The sequence below is a fragment of the Pongo abelii genome, chromosome 23, assembly GCF_028885655.2.
Source record: "Pongo abelii isolate AG06213 chromosome 23, NHGRI_mPonAbe1-v2.0_pri, whole genome shotgun sequence".
Classification (NCBI taxonomy): domain Eukaryota; kingdom Metazoa; phylum Chordata; class Mammalia; order Primates; family Hominidae; genus Pongo; species Pongo abelii.
The window spans coordinates 57,436,588-57,458,983 of record NC_085929.1 but is presented as its reverse complement, the minus strand read 5'-3'; the positions used below and the strand labels follow the sequence as shown (position 1 = coordinate 57,458,983).

At 59.6% G+C, this 22,396-nt stretch overlaps 1 protein-coding gene across 1 annotated transcript in view; it reads right to left on the bottom strand.

Moving 5' to 3' along the window:
* Positions 1–2,999: 2,999 nt before the first annotated feature.
* Positions 3,000–22,396, bottom strand: part of SHANK3 (SH3 and multiple ankyrin repeat domains 3) — a 55,643-nt gene continuing 36,246 nt past the window's right edge. The window contains exons 19-22 of the mRNA XM_024240093.3: positions 20,593–20,723; positions 19,888–19,972; positions 13,366–15,619; positions 3,000–5,083 (exon numbers count right to left, since the gene is read on the bottom strand). Of these exons, the coding sequence (XP_024095861.3) occupies positions 4,492–5,083; positions 13,366–15,619; positions 19,888–19,972; positions 20,593–20,723 (3,062 nt within the window). The 3' untranslated portion in view covers positions 3,000–4,491. The remainder of the gene's footprint in view (positions 5,084–13,365; positions 15,620–19,887; positions 19,973–20,592; positions 20,724–22,396) is intronic.

Below are 22,396 nucleotides of genomic sequence, written 5' to 3'. Positions count from 1 at the left end.
AACATGTCAACTCAGAGTGACTTTGTCTGACCTTCTTCATGCTGTTCCAAGAGCAAAGGAGAGATGGGTGACAGGTCTGGGGCCAGAGGGTGGGGGCCCATCCGAGGGCGTGGCTCAGGCTGAGTCAGAGTGCTCAGCACAGGGGGCAGGATGGGGGCTCCCCATCTCCCCCTCAAACTCCTCCCTGTTCTCTGCTTCCACCCTAACCCAAGCACCCCTCCAGCTCATCCCAGCCATTCTCGCTGCTCCTGCTCACCCCAACCACCCGCTGCCTTCGCCAGCCATGCCCACTTTTGTCCCCATCCTGGGCAATCCAACTTCCACCGCAGTTTTTCTCACCCTGATCTCCAATCCCTTCCAGCCCCCAATCCCCTCCTTTTCCATTCCTGTCCCCACCACCCTCTGAGGAGCAGAAACCTTAAACCATCCATCCTCAATGTCCAGCCAGCCGGGACGGCAAGAAGATCCCAGAGGGAGTAAGAATGGTTGACACAGTGAAACCTTGAGGGCCGAAAAGGGGTAGGTTTCAGGTCTTCACCCAGGGGAAGCAGGTGCCTCAGGGGTGGTTTAAGCAAGCAGGTGAGGGTCTGGGTGGCGCCATGGAGAAGGACAAAGGCCCTTTGAGGCTATGGATGGTGACAGCTTGAAAACCAGCCTCAGGCTGGGCAAGGTGGCCCACACCTGTAATCGAAGCACTTTGGAAGGCTAAGGAGGGTGGATCGATTGAAGCCAGGAGTTCTAGACCAGCCTGGGCAGCAAAATGAGGCCCCCATCTCTACAAAAAATAAAAAAAAAATTAGGTGTGATGGCCCACACTTGTGGTCCCAGCTACTCGGGAGGCTGAGGCAGGAGGATAGCTCAATTCCAGGAGGTTGAGGCTACAGTGAGCCATGATCTTGCCACTGCACTCCAGCCTGGGTGACAGGGTGAGACCTTGTCTCAAAACAAAACAAAAGCAGCCTCCGTGTCCTGGCCCTGCCCCAAAGTTGTCCACAGGTCTTGGGAGTGGCTGGGGGGTGCCAGCCCACAGGAAGAGCAGAGGCCACACAATTTCAAATTTTCAACATTTCCTAATCTTCATCTCATTTTCAGATTAGAAACTGAGGCCATCATAAGGAAAGGGCTGCACAGGAAGTCAAGGAGGGGGTCCCTGCAAGGGTCTGAGTGTGGGAGCAGGGGGCCCCTGACTCGCTCTGGGCCTGAGTGTGTGGCATCGGGAGGGTGGGTCTCCCTGGGCTGCACATGGAGCCCCAGGCCTCCATGGGGACTCGGAGGCTGGGGCTAGTGGCACTTCTCCACGGTGCCACCGGCCCCACCCCTGGCTAGGGTTAACCACAGAGCCAAGGTATGTGATTGTCATGCTGTCATATTCACATGCCACCTCAACCCAGTGTGTCCAGGCTCTGAAACCACTGCCCCTCCTGTAAGCAACCCTCCCCCCGGGAACGTCACATCTCTGCAGCCCCTGGTCTCAGTGCTGGGTCCTGTGCCCTCTACTTTCTCACAGCTCCCTCTTGATTGCCTTTGCCCACTTGCCTTACTGTCTGCCCTTCAAGACGTAGCTCACCACCTCCTTCAACTCAGCGAGGGGTCTCTGTCCCTCCTGTTGGCTGGCCACTCCCACCAGGTGCCACCCAGGACGTGTCTTTTTTGCCACATTATCAGCTGCTTACATGACTGCCTGTGCGCTCCTGAAGGACAATGTCTTGTCTCTGGTGCTCAGGGTGGGAGCAAAAAGGAAACCTCACATCCAACTGGGCAGACAACCCAAGGTGGGAAGCACCAACTTGCTCTAATTTGAGATAGCACCAGGGCTGTGCAGATGCAGAGCCTAACATCTAACTGGGACTCCAGGGAGGGCGGGTCAGAGAAAACGTCCTGGAAGACAGGATCCAGAGATCAGCCTCCAAGCTATGTATGCTTGATGCAGGCGAACGATGGGTGATCCAGGCAGAAGGACGAGGGCATGTGTGAGACAGAGCCCTGGAGCGTCATAGTGGCTCAGGGACTGCAGGAGATGAGGGGAGACTGGCGAGCAGCATGTGTGCATGGGGAGGGAGCAGGGGATGCTGGCAGGGTCACGGCAGCACTGGCTGGACCGGACTGGCTCACGGGGTCCATCCATCAGCTGCATTTACAGACAGGCTGGTGTTTGTGAGCAGAGGGCAGAAATGGAAACAGAAAACCAGTGAATCAGCAGGGAAGGAGTGAGGGCTAAATCTGGTCTGCAGCCATGGGGTAGGACAGTTGCGAGAGATGTGAGGGGGTTCCAAGACAGGAGCAGCAGAATTTAAAAACAACTGGACGCTGGCGGGAGCAAGTCTTAAACCCTAGGCTTAAAACCTGGCAGGGGTCATGGAGGACAAGTGGCCTCCAGCTTAGGAGGTGCTACTCAGTTGGTTGGTGAACAGAGAAAAGCCTTCGGTGCAGAAGGCATGGGCTGAGTTCCAGCAGACTCGGAGAAGATGCTGGAAGATGCCAGGTGCCTAGGCATGGAGGTCAAAGATAGGGATCTAGAAGTCATCCGTGCACGTGGTCCAGTCTGAGGAGGTTTGTGCGACAGGTATGAGGGACAGACACAAATATCCCCTCAAGCAGGCAGCTGAGCCATGGCTTCATTTCTTATAAATTTATTACATAATAATATTATAATAATTATTATCAATAATAATAATATAAGAAACATAGATCTCTGTGGGGCGTATCACAACGTCAGGGTCAGGAGGCCTCAGGACTGGAGCAGGGGGTGAAACCCCCCGGATGGAACTCCATACAAAAGGAGGTGAAGCGGAACTGACCCTGTAAAGTTAAAAACCCAAATTGAACGGAACCAAAACCCACAGGTGAGTGTGAGACCGAGTGTGTATGTGGCAGTCTGTTACAGTGACTGCTGCTGTGTGACCTGGACTGTTGGCGGAAGGGTGAGTGGGTGTGACTCTGTGCCCAGGGAGTGGGGCCGGTGGGCCAGGGCGGGGCGGGCAGGCACAGACCGGCGTGCCAGGCCCCTGGGTTGTGAAAACTTCTGTTTTCTTTTTTTTTTTATTTTATTAAAAAAAGCTAGAAATATAAACAGAAACTTGTGAGTGACGTGGATGGAGCTTAGTCCAGACTCCAAACCCTAGGTTTAAAAACGTCCCAGGGCCCCCACCCCACAGGTCATTGCTGAGTGTGAGGAGTCACAGTGTGGGGAGCTGGGCACCCTCGGGGGTCTTTGACTCTCCCCAGGGCCTGCGGTGAACTGACTCTAGGGGTCCCCCTATGATGCCCTCAGAAGCCCAAGGTGGGGGCGCTGCCTCCAAGGGGCCCTTGGGGCCTCCCCAAGCAGCAGGGATTCACCAGGGAACCCCGCTCAGGCTGGGTGAGGCTCTGGAAGGACAGGCTGGGCAAACAGCTGGACCCAGGGTGCAGGATGGCCTCTGACTTTCTTTGGAAGAGGAGACAGGGTGCTTTCACAGGCACACCCCACGCATGCACACTGCACGCCTCCACAGCCCCACGCTAGTCCAGAGCGGCCCCTGGGCCACTCAGTAATCAGGCACACACATGGCTCCCACGTGCTCAGACGCACCCAGTTTCACCCACACACATAAAGGGCAGGACAGGAGACTTTGGGGTCCAAGGCAGGGAGGCTTCTCTGCTGTAGTTGCCCAAGAGCATGGGGACCAAGCTGGCCCCCTCCTTGGGGAGAGACCCTGTGAGGAAGATGGCTGCGGTGGAGCGGCAGGGCCCTGCCCTCATCCCCCCGGCCGATGGTCTCCCAGGCCGGCTGGTCCCGCGGGTGCACAGCAGGACCCCCCACGAGCAGCACCTGAAGGGTCGGTGGGGCACACTAGAGCTCAGCGAGGGGAGGGGCCGAGCCGGGGCCCCAGGGCGGGCCACTAGGGCCCTGGCCAACCCCAGACCAGCTGGAGCGTCCCCTGCCCCGTTGTGGGGTGGCAGTGGCAGTGAGGGGCCGGAGATGGAAGACTGGGCAGCTGCAGTGGGACCAGTGAAAGTAGAAGGGAGGGGAGAGGAAACTATTACGGACAGAGATATTTGTTCCTTTTCTCGTTCCAAATATAGAGTGGATTAAAATATGCAAAACAGGGGGGCTCCTCGGCCCCCATCGAGAATCCCAATGTCTCCCCCCTCCCCCCGAGTCACCAAGGCGGGTCCTGACCTCGCATGCTGGACTAGGTTCCCCCTCTGGGAGAATGGCCACCAGGAGCTGTGAAGGAGGTGGTCAGGCCAGAGCACCCCGCCCCCGGCACCTCCCGCCCCAGCCTCCCTGGTCCACGCCCTTCCTGACTGTGTGCTGGGTGGGCTGGGCGGCCGGTGAGGGCACTAAGCAATGTACAGGGCGAGTCTCCGAGCAACAGCAAACAGGACGATTCATGCAACATTCCTGGCCCGGGCGCCGTCGTAAGGGGCAGGCCGAGCCCGCGGCCCGGGGTGGGGGTTAGGGGGGCCCTGCCGGCAGGGCGCGGCCGGGGCGGGGGCGGGGGTGGGGCGTCAGCTGCCGTCCAGCTGCCTGAGCGCGCGCTCGATGTTCATGCGGTGGCCCACGCGCGTGACGCCCAGCTCCACGAAGTCGTCCTTGGTTAGCGCGGGTAGGTGCGCGCCTTCTATCTCATGGTCCTCGAAGCGGTCGCGGTGCTCGCCTAGGTGGATGCTCTCCAGCCAGTCGCCCACGTCGAACTTGCTCCAGAGCTGCAGCGGCTTCTGCTGGAAGGGTCGGCGTGGGCCGGGGGCGCCGGGGCCAGGGCCGGACGCGGGCGAGGGCAGCGGCGACGGCGAGGGGGAGCGACTGCGCGCGCTCACGCTGCGCACCACGAAGCGCACCTCCTTGGGCTCGTGCGGGATGGAGAGGCTGGACGACTTGAGGATGGTGGGGGGCGTGAGGCCGAAGGGCCGCCCTGCGCCCCCCGCGCCCGCCCCCAGCCCCTCCACCCGCTCCAGCGACGCGGGCTTCACCGGGCTCGGGGCGCGTCGCGCCACGGGGTAGCGGCCACTGGGCCTCACCGAGTACGAGGCCCCGCCGCCCGGGCCCCCGGGGCTGCGCTGCGCTGAAATGGAGCTCAGCTCACCGAGGCTGCTGAAGAGCCTGCGGAGGGAGAGGGGTCAGCGCCAGGTGAGGGGCGCACAGCCAAGGGGGGACGGGCGGAGGGGAGCAGGCAGGGTCCAGGAGGAAAGGGGCTGGGGCTGGGGCTGGCGGGAGTAGCCCGGCCAGAGGAAGAAATAAAGGGTGGGATCCTATGGTTACCCTGGCCCTTTTCTCTGGCCCCTGGGACCAGAGCCAGTGACTGGCTGGAATATGAGGAATGACTGGTGGCCCCCTCCACTCCATCCAGGCTCCAAGTGCAGCCCAACCAAAGAAAAGACAGCCTCTCATGGCAAAGGGCTGGCTTCTCCTTCCTGCCAGCCTCCGACACCGGCTCTGGGCATGGCGGGATCCACAGATACCCGGGACGGTAAGACTTGGGCAGTACCCTTCACCGCCCACCCCCCACACAGCTCTGCTCTCATGAGAAGACCCAGGGGATCCTGGGCAGGTTCCTGGGACAGCTGAGTCGTGATAAAGGCTGGCAGCAGCACGAGGTTGAACAGGTCCGTGACACAGGAGACAGACACTAGGCAGGGCTCGTACCCGTATGGAGCAGCAGCACATGCAGGGCAGGTGTGAGGCCGTGCACACCCACAACACAAGGCAGCCTCCTGCACAGACAGCACACAACAGCAGCAACGGTGCCCACACGCGTTACGGACGTGCTGCAGTGGCAGCAGCACACACACGCAGACACGCAACACGCACACATGCACGCACGCACACACCCAAGAACCGGTGGCAGCTCACTTCCCAGCCTCACCTGACAGGACCCTAGAGCTCTAGCCCCTCCTTGGTTCTGCTGTGGTGGGAGGCCTACCTGGGGTGATAGCTCCAGAGAAAACCCATTCCCATGTCCTCCCATTCCCATCCCTATCCCCACTGTGTCAGGGGAAGCCTCAAGGGGCTGTCAGTGGCACCAGAGCCTCTCACAGCCACGCAGAGCAGAGACCCAGGCAGACAGGCACAGCGTGTGGACGGCAAGAGGCATGGGATGGGCATGCTCACTTACACAGCCGGCGCTCGGGACCGCGGCGCAGCTCGACAGAGCAGCCACATGCAGATGGGCAGGAGAGAGCAATGAGAGAGAGAGTTAGCCGGCCAGGCCCACGCGACCCACAGCTGCAGCCACACAACGGGCAGCCAGGTGTGGAGGGAGGAACTCAGGTGCAGAGGGCCCAACTGCTGTGGGAGGGACAAAGCTGGAGCTGCTGGTGGAGGAGAGACGCCTGTGCGAGAGTCTCCAAGTGCAGGTGGACCACAAGCGTGGCTGCAGTGCTCGGCAGGTGCCTGGCGCCTGGGGGTGCTGAGCCCCTGACATCCTCTTTGGCCGGGCCCCTCTCCAGTGGCCCTCCCACCCCCTCTCCCTGCCCCTGCCCAGGCTGAGTCCCCCCGCCCCAACCTCTGTGCTGTCCTCACCACACAGCATCCCCAGTGCCTGCCCCACACAGGCATGGGGCTCCCCTTAAAGCAGGTTTCGTCTTTTGTCCCCCACCTGTGAGAGGCCAACCCTCTGTGGAGAGCTGAGCTCTGTCTCTCCCATGGGACCTCATTTCTCTCCTCTCCTCAGCCTCTGTCCCTACTGCCTCCTCCCAGCTGCTCAGATCCAGAGCAGAACTTCCTGAAGAGGCCACACTGTGCCCCCAAACAGAAAGGGGCTTCAAGAACACCTGAGGTGGGCCTCAGCACAGGCACCAACCACCAGAATAAGCTGTCTTTGCTTCCACTGGACCTGGCCTCCATGGATCCACCTGCACAGTGGGGCAAAGTGGGGAGGCAGCCAGGGTTGGGGGGTTCCCGAGGGGAGGTGCCAGGTGGTGTTGGGTCGGGGGGTCCCCTGGGGGTGGGTGCCAGGTGGTGGTGACTGCTGGAGGGGCTTGCCAGAGGAGACTCCAAGAGAATCACTCAGAGGGACCTGACTGTGGACACCCGGAGAGGAGCAGGACCAGGAATATGCACCTGACCTCCACCCACCAGCTCCGACACAGTGGCCCTGGCCTGGGGACCTGTCTCACAGGATGGACACCTACCCTGGCCCTGCCCCTGCCCCAAGGCTTAGCTTTCAATGGAGTTGTGATGGCAGGTGTACCTGGAGTCTCAGGTGTGACTGAAGCACACTGATGAGTTGCAGGACCACAGCAGTGAAGGCAGAGGCACAGGGCAGGCGCGGGCAGCGCAGCCGGGAGGCTCGGCCGGAGCCCAGAGCAGGGTCTGGGCTCCAGAAGGTCCGAGCTGGGCAGAGCAGAGTTGTGCCTGTCTGGGTAGTACTGGCAGGGGCTGAGCTGGAGACCTGGGCAGAGGGCAGGCTGGCTCCAGAGGCACCCACGGAGCCAGGGGCCCGAGGGCAAGAGATGTGAGGAGAGCCAGTCACATTGCTCCCGCCTCCCAGAGCATGTTGGAGATGTCAGGAGGCCAAGAGAAAACGCCCAAGGAAGGCTGTGCCCGCCAAAGGCCCCAGGGCACAGGAGGGAGGGGCCTGGGGTCACCCACGGCCCAGGTGTCTGCTTCTCCTCTTTCTCTTGGGGAACAGGGTACTGCCCACACAATCCCCAGGGCACAAATCCAAGCAGTGTCCATGTCTGACTTCCATGTTTCCGTAGCCTCTCTGCACACCCACCGTCACTCTCAGCCACTGTCTGGCCACCTCCCTGGCCAGGCTCCGGCCGCCAAACAGCCACATCACAGCACCTGCCAGCCTTCCAAAGAGCTTCTGGGCCACCCACCCTCTAACACATGATACTTCACCAGGCACCATCACCCACGAACACCTCCAGCAGCCGCCCTGAAGAGGCTGAGTCCAGATCATGCTGAGGCCCCCACGGCCCCACATCTTTCCACCTACATTTGAATCCTGCACTGTCTCGCTGTTTCCCAGTGACTCTCAGCCAGTGAGAGAGGACTGGCCTTGCCACACCCTCCCCACTCCGCCCTCTGCCCCGCAGTTGCCCAGGCCGTCAGCAAGACCCTGCTGCTGACCTGTTCATGTTTCCCTTCGAGACATTCTTTCCCAGGCCTCTTCCTTCCTAGATGGATTTTCGGAGCTCCCCTCTTAGTTTGCAGTTTCTCCTGGGCAACATTATCCACTCAGACCCTTTGCTATGGCCAGTGTGCCCAGGAATGCTGCATGTGAGACCCAGACAGTCTCTGATGAGTCCAGCACCTCTACTGGAGTATCCACACATGTCCCTCCATCCCCAACTCAGTGAACGGCACCCTGTCATTGCCACACACAGAGCCTGGGAGCCACCATCAGCTCCTCTTTTTACCCTACAGCCAATGACTAACTCCTAATATCAACCCAGACCTTCTCTTTACCCCTAGCCATTTCTGGATCCAGACCGTTCATGGTCTCAGGCCCTTCACCCCACTTCTTACCAGTTCTCCTTGCCTCCTGGTACCTAGCACAAAGCCAGGAATACGAGATGCACTAACGAAATGCAAAAATAGGATGACATGTCCCTGCCAGGCGTGCCCAACTCAGTCAGCCCACTGGGGCCAACAAGCAGGAAAATGTCCACACTCGGGCCCTGGATACTGCCTCGGGCCTTCTGCCACTGCACTCACGTGGGGCCGGTCTAGGCCTGTGGCCTTTTGCAAACTAGGGGCCTCATTAAGGTGCACTCACATGGGGCCGGTCTAGGCCTGTGGCCTTTTGCAAACTAGGGGCCTCATTAAGGGAACTAATTCTCAGAGGAGCACAAAACCAGACATGGGCTCTGAAGCCTCCAGTGCATCCTCTGCGGTAACACATCTTGCTCCTCAGCACCCCGCCTGTTCCCAGCTCCAGCTCTGATGGGCCCCAGTGTCCTATATCCCCTCCTCTGTACCTCCTTCCTACTCCCCGAACAGGGTTCAGGGATCCTGGGAACACACCTGCCCCAGCTGCATGTGGCCTGCAGGGGCCCCCACTGGCAGGTATGTGACACATTCAGTCTGGGTTTCAAAAGAGCAGGCCCTGCTGGCCTTGGCCCTGCTTCCCAGTGTGATCCACCAAGCACACAGTGCTTTGTCCAGAGCCCTGACAAATATATTAGCAGGCAGGGTCCGCAGCAGGCCACCAGGGCAGGGTTTCTTGACCATTTTGAGGAATGTGGGTCTTCTGGGAGATCTAGGAACTGACTCTAACAGGTCTGGAGACCATGGCACACAGTGCCCTCCTCCACACAAGCTTGTCAAAGGCACCAGAAGTACTGCAGCAAAGAACCTCTTTTTGTGTTTCCAAAGCTATTTTGCCATGAACTTTACCTACAAAACCAGATGTGAGAGTCCCATGTAAATCTAAGTGCCAAGGCAGACGTGAGCCTTGCTATGGACCTCAGACCCCACATGGGATTCAGATCCGAGCATGGGGCCTGGAAGACAAATGGAGTTTAGAGCCAGGTGTGGAGCCAGGGTCTCAGAGACAAGTGTGAGCCTCAGACAGATGGGGTGCCTGTGGCCAGTTGTGGGGCTCGGAGTCAGGTCTGAATCATGCCCAAATGCAGCCTCAGAGTCAGGTGTGGGGCCCAGAGACCGAGGAGGGGCTCTGGGCAGATGAATGGTCTGTCCAGCAGAGCTAGACTTGGAGCTGGGAGCACAGAACAGGTGGACAATCTGGGATCAAGGATTCCAAAGGCCAAAGGTCCTGGACCTTCCAGAGGCAGCATGAGAGTGCCACATCCTCCAGGTTCCCCTGAAAATCAAAGGTGGCCCGAGAGCTCATCATTTTTCCACAGGTTACCGAGCTTTGGTTCCATGGTATACAGGACAGCTTAACTTGCCCAGAAAGCTCTCAGGCCACACAATACCTTGTGGCTAAAGCACATCAGGAATGAGCCATCTGTGGAGAAGGTGGGTGGGGCATTCCCTTCCTCATGGTGTCAGTCAGGGAGAAGGATGGGCCTGGGAGACAAACACTGTGGAACACAAGGGGCTGAAGACACAGCTCAGGGTATGGCCCTGAGGGTGACCTAGTGCCTCTGCCAGGACTGGCCCTGGGAAGGAAGCAGCCATACCTGGATGTCAGAACCTCCCACACTTTAGACAGTTCCACCAGCAGTTTTATCCCTAAGTGAGGAGTGAGTACTGGACTCCAGCTATTAGGGGCTGCAGGACAAGAGCTGACAACAGCCACGGTGGGCACACAAAGGACCAGATCTGAAACAGGACTGGACTCAGACATCACCAAGTGTCCTGTGCTCCGCCCCACTGCCTGCAGCCAGAAGCACCAGAAGTTAAGAGCCCAGGGTGGGCAGTGGGGCCCCCTCCAGATGGCTGTAGTTTAGCCCAGGTCTGAGGGCAAGAAGGAGCACAAGAGGGTGAAAGGAAGAGTGAGCTGGAACAGAAGGTAACACACAGGCAAACTGAGAAGGAAAAGCAGGCCCGGGTAAGCCACTCAGGTGGCACCAGGTGCTACTTATGACAAACATGACCAGTAAACAGAGGGGGTGAGTCTGTGCGATGCACACACCTGCCACTTCTGTGGACGGGGATTATTGGGCGAAAGCCCATTGTGTGTCATCAGAAGGGGTTTAACAACAGCGGCCCTCGATTACGGCAGCCAGACAGCAGGGCTTATGGTCAGGCAGACCACCGCTTTCTGTCTGCAAGGAAACTCTCTGGTACCTCAGTTTCATTGTCTGGAACATGACGATCCTGTTAGGGTCCGTCTAATGGAATGGTGTGAAGACAAACTGATATGGCAGGACCATCTCCAATGCTGCATCCAACAGGCTTGTTTTCCCACAAAGGACTCTAAGACCTCGCCTAGGTGTCTGAGTGCCTGGGTGTCAGTGACAGCAGAGACAATGGCAGCTCACACCAGCGAGGGTCCACAGGCCCCAGCCCTGGGCCTACTGGGTGCTTCACAGGTGATGCCGTGTGCAGCCTCGCGATAGCCTGTGCAGTCGGCTCACTGTAATACACTTCACGGGGGAGGGATACAGCACTAAGCTGTGACCTGCTGAGCACTGACATCAGGGCCCTCTGATGGCTCCAAGCCAATGACCAGCAAGGAAGTGAGTTGCTGATGCCAGTGGGGGCCGTGTCACAGGAACATTGGTTGTTACAGGCTGTCCAGCATCTGGTTACTCCAGGGACGGCACTGGACTTCCATCTGGAGAGCCCCCTCCCCTCACTCTCAGCACCTGCTTGCTAGGTGGGCGGACCCATCCCCCTGGCTCCTGGGAGAACAGAGGACTCAAGCCTGGCTGATGAAAGCCCTATGTCCCCAGACCCCAGTGATCAGTCAGAGAAAAGCAGAGGACCCACATGAACCCAATCAGAGATCAGAATTTTGCAGGAACTACTGAGTAAAAGAACAGACATCACGTAAGGGTCAGGGCTGCCGGTCTTGTCCTTCCCCATCCCACATCTGAGAAAGAAAAACAAACAGAGTCCTGGTGAAAGCCAGAGCCAAGGCTAAGAGAACCGTACCCTGATCAAGACAGAACGCTAAAGAGCTCTGTGGGAGGATGAACTCAGAGAAGGGGGAAGTGCCAGAGGTTCCGGCTGAGGAATCCCCTGACCCTGCTCTCCAACTGCTGCAGCTGCCTCACAGGAGAGGACAGGGCCAATGACGAGACCTGGGCCCACCTGAGCCCGACCATGGGGGATTGACACCTGATGAGTCTGAACGCTGAGTAAGTCCTTCTGTGGGTTTTTGTCCTAAGCCACCTCCCTAGATCTCAAATCACAAAAGACAGCATTTGCATTTTGCTTTGTTCTTTCATCCATTTAAGAAATGTTTATTGAGGGCCTGAACCAGGCCAGGCACTGTGCTATGCACTTTTTAAAATGGCTTTGATTTTCATCAAGACCAAGAGGCAAAGAGGAGCGGAGGGAGAAGCAGAGAGGGAAGACGGGGGCTGGTCAGGTGTGGGTCAGGAGACCCCAGCCTCAGGGCCTGGTCCTGTACAGAGGCCTAGGACCAGGCTGCTCACTCTGATTATAACACCCATTCTACGGGCACCTTCAACACTGCACTGCTGGGAAGAGGGCTTTCCAGTTTGGCTGGGAGTTGGAAAAGGCAAAAAGGGGAGAGGACCCCAGAGCAATTCCCCAGGATGACAGGAGCTGGAGGCAGCATCCCGGGACCTTGGGAGAGGCCTCGTGAGCTTCCCAAGCTCCTGTCTTTTGAATCCTGAACTAAAGAAGGTAGAATGGCCAGGCCTTTGTAAGACCTGCAAAGTCCTTAAGTTCTGAACACGTTGCTACGCTGTGAACTCTGTCCTCCGAGGCTGACAGTACAGGGCCCACTAGGTTGGTCTCCCAGGCAGCAAGAAGGAGGTGTCAAGAGGCGGCACCCACGTACCACCCCCCCAGACCCAGAGAGGAGAGGGGAGACCTGGGGCACAGAAGGCAAAAGCAGCTTTAAAAAGGCAGACAAGGGGGCGGGTGGGGGATGACCAGCTCTGCCACCAGCATCCATGCAGCCCACGGGCCTGAAGGGCTCCTCTTTGGAAGGAGCCTTGGGAGTCGGGTCCTCAAGGAAAGACCTATGGGATCAGCCCAGGGCTCTGGCAGCTGTGACAGCCTCAGCAGCAAGCCAGGCCCCTGCTCAGATCCTTCTGGGTAGGGGCAGGACAGAGGGGGAAGTGGTGGGGAGAAGGCAAGAGGGCAGATGGAGTGCAGGGAGATGGCGTGACTTCCATCTACCTTCTTACTGCACTTTAGAAATGACACACGGGAACCCATGTTTACGGGATTCTAAGGTGGTGCCAAGAGACAAATGTTTCTGGGATGGGAAATAGGAAGTTAGTGGCAGATCCCCCAGAAGAAGAGGAGTCAGTGTGCTCCAAGCTGCCAAAGGAAGCAAGGCAGGAGGCAGCTCTAAGGCAGAGGGTATCAGCCACGCTGGGCAGCCACATGGCCACAGACAGGATGGGAGGAGGGAGGCGTACCTCCAAAGTAAAACACGAAACAACCCTTGATGGTAAAGACAGCCTGCGTTGGGAGCGAGAGAGAGAACCCACAGGAATCCCTGGGGCCAAGAGCCTCCAGGAGGGCCATGGAGGCGCTCATGCCCAACCTGAGTCTCTGAGGGGAGCCCAGCTCCCACTTCTGGCACCAACAGGGACACAGTGAGCAGCAACCCTGATGTGTCAGACGCCCAGAAGAGCCTCCTCTCTCAGGTAGGCCAAGCAAGACCGGATTCAGAGGTGGATGGCGGGGGCGGGTTGGGGGTTGCCACAGAAGGAATGGAACAGAACAAGGAGGAACAGAAGAGCCAGAGAACAGACAAGAGGAAGAACAGAGGGGGCCACGGACAAGGCACGGATCCCTCCCCGCACTGCCCTGCTCACCGAGCTGCTGCGATGGGCGACTTCTTGGCAGGGTCCAGCAGGCTGCCCAGGCCACCAACTGGTTCCTCCCCCAGGGAACGCGTGTCTTTGTTCAGCTGCTGCAGGCGGGAGCTGAGCTCACTGATCACAGTTGGTTTGTCGTCTTCAGGCCCAGGGAGTCCCCGGCTCTCCACGGGGTCCCCCCATAGCTTGGACCTTCTCTGGAAGAGGTAGCGAGGGCGGGCAGGCCCGGCGGCAGAGGCCAGCCCGGCAGAGGCGGCATGGTGCTGCTGGGCCATGAGCTCGCTGTCCGAGGACTGTTTCAGCAGCGGGTCCCTGAAGGTCACCGGCCCCTTCCCCAGCGGGGACTTGAGCTTGGGCTTGGGAGGCACTGGTGGCTTCTCTAGTAGAAAAGTGTGTCCGTCAGCGAAGGAGGTGTGGGTGTCAGTGAGTTCCCCGCTCTCCGAGCTCAAGGTGGACATGCTGGACACCGTGGAGATGGTGCTTGTGGTCTCCAGGTGCGGGTCGCTGGAGCTGCGTGTGTCAGCCTCCTCCACCCCAGAGTCGGCTGCAGACTCAGGGGCAGGGGGTGGCTCACTGCTGGGCTTCCCTGAGGCCGGGCTGGGCACCGTGGTGGGCGAGGGGCCCGGGCCAGCAAGTGGGGTGGCCAGCAGGACCCCGTTGGCAAACTCTTCAGGGGGTGGCACCAACCCAATTCGGGCCAGCTCCTCCCTGGTCTCCTCATCGCTGGACGACAGCTGGGCGGGTGGCAGGTTCACAGCGAACACCAGCTCTGGCTCTTCCTCTGAGCTGCCCTGGCCTGGCCCAGCGTCTGCCGGGGTGCCACCAGGGGGCTGGGCCCGGGGGCTGGGCAGGGGCTCTGCCACAGCCGCTGACTGCATGGGGGCCGGGGCCAACTCCGGGGTGCCCGGGCGCTCCTCTTCGGCCCCCCCCAGCCTGCTGGGCTCCTGCCCGTTGCTGGTGGCATGCACAACAATGAGGCCAGCTGGCCGCTGCAGGGATGTGTCCAGGACGCTGAGGATCATGGACTTCTTATCCTCGGGCGACTTCCGCTCCTCCCGGGGGACCTTCTCTGCCTCCCTGCGAGCAGGCACAGGAATCCAGGCCGGGCTCCGTGGGGAGAAAGCTGGGGAAGCCAGGGACCCTCGCTCTGGGTCCCGGGCCTGTACATCCACAAACAGGGGTCCGGGGCGGTCGGCGTCGGGACTGTGCACGGGTGTGGGGGACCGGGAGGGCGCCTGGGAGGCCAGAGCTCGCTCTCGGGCAGCCAGGGCAAGGGCCAGGGGTGAGCTGGGGTCCAGGGGTTTGCCGGTGAGTGGGTGGATGAAGGTGGAGCCCGAGGGCCCAAGGCTCGGGCCGCTGACCAATGGCTTCAGAGCAGACACCGGGGAGGGCAGCAGCAGGTCGCGGCCGGCGGTGGGGCCGGTCCCCAGGAGGCGCTCGTCGATGGAGCGGGAGGGCTGGAGGGATGGCAGATCCGCGCTGGGGGCGCTGCCCTCGATGGCACCCACGGACAGGAACACAGTGGAGCGGCGCCGCTCCTCCAGCCGCCGGTCCTTGGCCGGGCCCGGGCCGCCGAACGCGAGCCCCGGGCCATCGCCCGCGCCGTAGTCGAGGCCGCTCGGGCGCGGCCCGCGGTGGGTCGGGGAGGGCTCGCGGGCGAAGCTGCCGCCGCCGGGACCGGGGCTGCCCACGGCCAGGGCCGCGCGCTCCTGCGCATCCTCCACCTGCAGCTGCTTCACCAGGGGGCTCTTGCGGCGCTGCGGCTTGGACGGAGCGAAGAGGCTGGCGCTGAAGGCGCCCAGGTTGGCGTAGGGACTGTCGGGGCCGGGCGGCCGCGGCCGGCGCTTGGGTCGCTCGGGCGGGGTGGCCGCGGGCGGGGGTCGAGGGGCGTCGCCCGACTCGGGCGCCGAGTCCTGCAGGATGATCATGGAGCGCGCGCGCTTCTGCCGCTCGGGATAGGGCAGCGGGCCGAGGGCCGCGCCCGGCTCGTACAGGCCGGCAGCGCCCGCGCCCAGGCGCGCCTCCAAGCCAGGCTTGAAGCTGGAGCGCACCGTGTCGTAGGCGCGGCCCGGCGGGGGCGGCGGCGAGAAGGCTGGGGGCGGCCCCGAGTCGAAGTAGTAGGGCGCGGGCGGGGGAGGCGGCGCGGTCTGCGGCGGGGGCGGGATGCCGCGACCCTCGCGCACCGGGTCTTGCATCGAGGTGCTCCGCGGGAAGCGCCCTTCCAGCAGGGACGCCAGCTTCTCGTCCTCCCCTGCGGACGGAAGGGCCGGTGAGACCAGCCAGGGCGCTGGGCGGGGAGGGGTGGTGCTGCCTTCGGAGAGGCTCCTGGGGACCCCGGCACCCCCTCCCGCAGAGGCCAGCCTTGCCCCGACTCCACCCCGGGGAAGCCACTGTCCGGACACAATGGACGCCCGCGGCAGAACCCGGCGCGAGGAGCTAGAATGCTCGGGAAAATGGGGTTGGGGCCAGTGGTGGCCGGGAAATGGAGGGCAGGGGAGAAACAGGGAGCCCAGAGCACGGGCTCCGAGGCAGACCCTGGTCTGGGTTGGTCCCTGGATGCCCAAGCTCTGTGCCCCAGGCCCAGGGCTGCACGGGGAGGGCTCTTGTGAAGAGGACAGGAGAGAGGTGTGCGTTCAGTTACAGGATGGAGGAGGGCCCCACCGGGGACCCCCGAGAAAGGACACAAACTCTGACGACCTGGGTTGGGGCCAAGACCTGCCCAAACCCAGGGTCATCAAGCAGGCCCTGAGAAGATATCCCAGGAAGGCAGGGACAGCCCTGCAAGACATGGGGACAGAACTGCTGAGGGGCTTGGAGGGGCCAGTACAGGGCTCCCCACCCCAGAATGAACAAGTCCGACGCAGAAGTACCAGCCCGGGAGGCAACCAGAGGCGAGAGGAAGATGGTCGGAAATGAGCAGGAGGGACACACCGGCAGGGTGAGGGGCAGCAGGGCTGTGGCCACTGGAGCCAGGCCTCCGGCAGAGAAAGACCTAAGGCCCACCCAGGTAAGGAGGTGCTCTGTGGAAGAAGCCTTGAGAGGCTCCTCCCAGAGACCCACATGGGTGGGTGATGCAAACACAGTGGCTGAAATTCAGTAAGGTTGGGTGAGTGGGTGAAGGGAAGAATGGATGGATGAATTAAAATGGAACTGCAGGCTGAGCACCTAGCACGTTTCATTTTAACCCCTACTGGCAGCGTGACCCCAGGCCAGGCCCTGAGCCCCTTTGAGCTTCAGTTCTTTCATGGTCAAAACAGGCTTAAAATGAACTCCCCTCTGCATGCCTTGCTCAGACGTCATTGTTAGGATCCTGTGCAAGGGCTGGAGTGCTCAGGGCCCTCATGATCCTGCTGTCCAGCCAGAACCTGACACAACCTCCTGAGCACCCCTGTGGACATCATGATGTGGATACACGTGCTGCAGGTGTGTTCAGTGAGGCTGCAGGGGGCAGATGGCCCCACACCCACACACCCAGGTCTCGTGGTGCTCCTGTTCCCAGCCTCACTCAGATTGGTCAACATTTTTATGAACTCGCTAAAATACAGACTGCCTGTTCCTGATCGCATCCTCCTCCAGCCACCGCAGTGCTAATGAGGCCTCCAATACTACACTGCTTCTTGCTGGGCATAATATCTCTTTGTAGCCAAGGTACCAAGGGTGGGCTTTTGTGTACAGACCTAGGCTTGAATTTTAGATCTGCCAGGAACTTCAGAAACTTCTAGGAACTTCAGTTTCCTCATGTCAAGAGGACAGCCTGCAACTATTGTGAGGCAATTTCACCTTTACAGTACAGGGCTGAACTGCAGCAGTATCCTGGGAATGGGGGAAGGGGGCCGAGGTCATCATCATCGTGATTTTTAGGTCTGCCTTCCCCCCATCCCCAACCGCTGGACAGAGAAATTGTGCCCAGTTCGTCCTGGGTCTCCTGCTGCATTCCCTGCACTGTGTATGAACGCGCAGTGAACACCCACAAGCCTATGTGTTAGATGGAGCGACACAGAACGAGCGCACCTTGAGGATGTAGAAGGCGGGAGTGACGTGCAAAGATGAAATAAGGGGAAATTTAATGCTAATAGCATGCCAAGTTCTGACTTAGGGTAAAGAAAAGTCACTTGCCTCAGCATGGAATGGGGAATCTGTTCTGATACCATCTGGGGCAGGGGTGGGACCCCTTGGGGGCAAAGGTAGACCCTCTTTGTCTGCCTAGGTCATAGCAGAGAGCATTTCTCGAGCACCGTGTGCCAACCTCAAGAAGCAGCATCTACGTCTAACACTGGCGACTGGCTGCTGAGCACTCCCAGCATGCCACACGGTCTGTGAGTGCCGCCTACCGGGCGAGCCTCAGAGTGGTCCTTGGAGGTGGGTAATAGGTGGTCTCCATGTTTATGGATCAAAATCCTGATGTTTCAAGGGCTGCATCGTGTGCCCAGAGCAACAGAGCCAGGGCATGGGGCGTGGGGCATGGGGCAGGGGCCTGGGGAGTCTGACAACTCAACCAATGTGCATGCCGGCAGCTGAGGCCCAGCAGGCCAAGAGGAGCCAAAAAGGAGCACCTGTCCACCCATCCATCAACCGAGTGCAAGAGGGTGCCTGAGGGACCAGTGCAGAACGGGCAGTCCTAGGAGAGTGGCTCAAGGCCTGCAGGGTCGGGCCCAGGAACAGCAAGAGTCAGAAGACCCAGGTCAAGGGAGGCAGAGACAGATGTTTCCAGATGAAGCAGGAGAGCACTGGGGCCGATCTCCAGGGCCCCAAGGTAATGAGGAGTACACAGAGGGTCAAGCTGGACGGATATGGGGTGATAGCAGCTCTGCGGAAAGCCTCATTTGGCCAGAGGGATGGACTAGAGGGCAGAGCCAGGGCAGGCAGTCACGAGAACAAAGCCATGGTCCAGCTGCAAGGTGATGAGACCAGTGCATGGCCGGGCTGTGAGGCCACCCACCCTGACACGTCAGGTGAAGCAGAGGGTAAGAAAGTAACCATGGAAGACACTCAGGGCTTAGGCCAGGGAGAGCAGGGAAGAGCGCTTCTCAGCTGCAAAGTAGCTGCAGCCTCACCAGCCTTCTTCCCCACAATCCCACCTACAGAAATAACTCTTGGCAGTCTCCGAGGGACCAGGTCACACACCCATATGCCTTTTCCACACTGGTCAGTTCACCCCATTATCCCCCAGAAACTCCCATTTATCTTGCACATCTTAGCTCAAAAGTACCCCCACCCCAACACACACAGCCTTCTGTGACACCAGGTGTGCTTGGAGCCCCCCAGTGGGCTCCACTGGTCCGTGAGCCCCGACACCCACCATGTGCCCGCGGAGCTCTCTGCACACGTCACATTCCCCAACCAAGCCCCAGACTTGGCCCAGGATGGGCCTTGTGTGAACACCAATTGGCAGGGTCCTGAGGCAGGTGAGGAATCAGAGTTTGGGCAGCTGTGTGATCTTGGGCAGGTCATTTACCCTCCTTGCTTCGGTTTCCTCATTGGTAAAATGGAGGTTCTAGTGGTCTCAACCTCAATACGGTTATTCTAACTATTAAATGCTCGGTGTCCAGCCCATAGTAAGTGCTGAGAGGTTTACTCCTATGTGTAACAGACGGGGGGTGTGCTGGGGTTTGTATGGACAACGGACGGTCAAGTGGGCAGGTGTGTGGGTGGACAGATGCACAGGTGGGCAGGGGACAGGAGAGTGGATGTCTGGAGGGATGCACAGTGGGCAGGGCTTGTTAGATGTCCCCATCTGGGTCAGGAAAGGAGACGGTGAGTGTGGGGTGTGATGGTGGCTGGGGAGTGGTGAGGCACAGAGGGGAAGGAGGCTGAAGACACAGCCTTGAAAAGGTCCCATATTTGAGAGGCTGGGGCGGCAGGGTTGAAACAGGTGCCACCTGAGAAAGGAGGGGAAAACCAGTAAGTGTTGTCCTAAAACTCCGGGGAGGAGCGTTTCATGGAAGAAGGAGCAAAGAAACCAAATGCCAGCTGAGGCCAGCAGGAGTGCTGGCCATGCGTCCATGGGGAGGAAGGCCCTGGAGGCCACCGGTGACCCTGCTGGGAGCAGTTTCAATTTGGGTATGGAGAGAGCAAGTCTGCCGCAGGCTGAGGAGCAGGTGGGGGACGGGAGACAGACAGCAGGTAGGGGTGACTTTTGGGGGAAAACTGGCTGTGAAGGGGGGGAGACAGCAATACACAGAGGAGTAGGGGAGAGGCAAGTCCAGGGGGTTTGAGGGTCAGAAACTCGGGGGAGCAACCGCGATGGAGGCAGCTCAGCTGGGGACAGGGGTGAGACTGCCCATGGGAGGGATGAGGCGATGGGGGGGGCGGTGCCCACTGGCCAGGGAGTGTCGGCTGCCAGCGGGAAATCTCTGGGTTGGGGAAGGCCTAATCCCCACACGTCCATCAACATATGAGACCCTTCAGCTGGGGCCCCAGTTACCAGCAGGGAGAGGGAGTGTCCTTCAAACCCAAGTCCACCCTGCCAGCCCCAGCCCCGTCCCTCCCCGCCCATGCAGCCCCACAGCCCAGCCATACCTACAGACTTGGTCCGTGGAATCCCCTTCCGCAAGGAGCCTGGCAGCTTCTCTGGGCCTGGGAGGCCCTGGCGTTCAAACAATGACTGTGGGGGTCAGGGAGGGGAATATGGAGGTTCCAGGGCACTGGGGGCCCTCAGTCCTCCTAAGCCAGAAGTGAGACACCCCATGCTCTCACTCTAATGGCACTGGTGCCTGTGGGTGCCTGGACCCAGAAATCATGTCTGGACTCTGCCCTCAGGGAGCAGGGGATGCAGCCCATTGGAGCCTGGGCTGTGTGGGCAGTGCAGATGGTGGGACAGTGCAGACAGTGTTGGGCAGGGTGGGTGCAGACCCTGGCAGACCCTGGGTGAGGGTGGGGGAGGAGCCTAAAAGGCGCCGGGTCGGCAAGTGGGCAGGGAACAGAGAGACATGCTTTGTCGTGTTCTCAGCGGAGCTGGGGTAGCTTGGTGGTCTCAGGCGTGAGACAGGGACTGCCTGAAGGCAGAGGCACCAAAAGCCACAAGGGCAAACCCAGCAGGTGCTGAGCTGTGGCCATTGAGGGGGCAGAGACAGCCCCAAGAGTCTCTGAGAGAGGCCATGGGGTGCACACACCCCTCTGGAGAGGGGTCCACATGACAGGCTCTCACCTCAGTCGAGAGGGCCCAGGACAGTCTGACCCCCATGCCTGCCCGGCCCAGTGCTCCCAGCCACCCGTGGCCCTTACGCTAATCTCGGCGGGTGTGATCCTCCGACTGGTGGGCCTCTGTTTGACGGTGGCGGCTCTGGAGTCTGCGTCCGCGATGTCTGGCCTCAGCGTTGGCTCTGCAGCGGCTGCCAGCATCTCGTCCAGCTTCTCTGCACAGCAAGGACGCTCCATCTCAGCTGCCTGGGCCACCTCCTGCCCCACTGCCATGTCCTCCCCAACCCAGCCACCCATGATGCTGACAGAGGCCACCACTCCTCTCCCTCCTTAAGCTCCCACCCCAGGCCCCCAAGACAAGGCCCTCACCCCAGAACTCAGACCCCACCCCAGGCAGCCTCTCTATCCTCAAGGAGACTCCAGGTGACCCTGTGGACCTCACTTAAGGAAAGGCCACTCTGACCATGAGGGAGAAGCAGGAGAGGGGACAGACAGACAATTCAGAGACCACAGTCTCCCTGGATTTCCCTCCATTTCCCTTCGTCCTGTCACTGTTCTCAGCACATACAGGCCACTCTTGGCTACGTGTACCGCACTGGAAGGGAAGCTGTTCACAGCCCGAGGACAGACCCCGATGTACAAGCAGGCTTCCACAAAATATCAAAGTGACTTGGAAACTCTGTTAAACTAATACGTATATCTAAGGACCATCAGAGCTCTGGCTGGATGGCTCCCCCAGGACATCAGTAGCTCTCGCCCCCTGTGGGTCCACTGAGGACCAGTGCGTGGAGCATGCAGCCAGGGCTGGGGCAGCCCTCATGTCCACCTGGCTGCTGCACCCGCCCTCTCATTCAGCAGCCCCACTGCACCCCACCCATCACTCAGGCTCCACCCAACCCCAGGCCCTTCTCCACTCTTTGGGGCTATGCCAACCCTAGAGGGACGACTGTCTGGTCACACTTGTCTTGGCACCTTTCACTCTTGTCTTGGCTCCTTGTTGGAGAATTTCAGTGGTCAGACTGGACACCTCCTACTCCTTCCAACTCCAATCTGCGGCTGTTCACAGCACCTGCTGGTTCTACCTCTGCGATCTGCTTCGCATTGCTAGAAGGAAGTAAATAACTCCCCAAGACTGTCCTGTACCCAACCCAGACCAGACCCACCCTGTACACTGACTCTGTCCTGACCTAACCTCTTTGTGACCTCTGTGTCCTCATCAATAAAACAGGCATAAAAACAGCGCTAGCTCACGTGTCTCTAGTAAGAATTAGCACAGAAGAAAGGCTTACAACTGTGCTGGCACTGGACACAATTCAGTACAATTCATGTCTGTGTGCCTCATCTCCCCAGACAGCTTGTGGCTCTGCAGGAGAGAGCAAATACCATTCTCTGTGTTCCATCAGCGCCCAGCCTGTGTCCTGAACGATACAAGAGTTTACCGGCAAAACAGGCTCCAACTGCAGGTATCTGGGCCTGTGCACAGCTCCCAGTGCCACCAGGTAACGGGCCCAGGTACAGACCAGGGGTTGCTGGTTTGAGGGGACTTCTCATTTGCTTTTGTCATGAAGTGAATGATTTCTTTTTGGGAGTTGAAGTCACCATCGCCACCATTTGTTAAGTTCTTGGTGATTTCTAGAGTATGCGGGACTTTATGCAAACCACTCCTCTCATCCCACAACTACACGAGGATTTTATCATCACCCTTATCCGACCCAGGAGCAAACTGAAGCTCAGAGAGAGAAACTGCCACAGATCTCTGACTAGGAAGTAAGAGATGAGACTTAAGCGCCATACTCCCCAGAAACTGCAGAAGTAAAGACATGAATGGAGAGAAAACTCCGTGAGGCACACACGGCTCAGCATCATGGCAGACACGTTGCCACCTGAG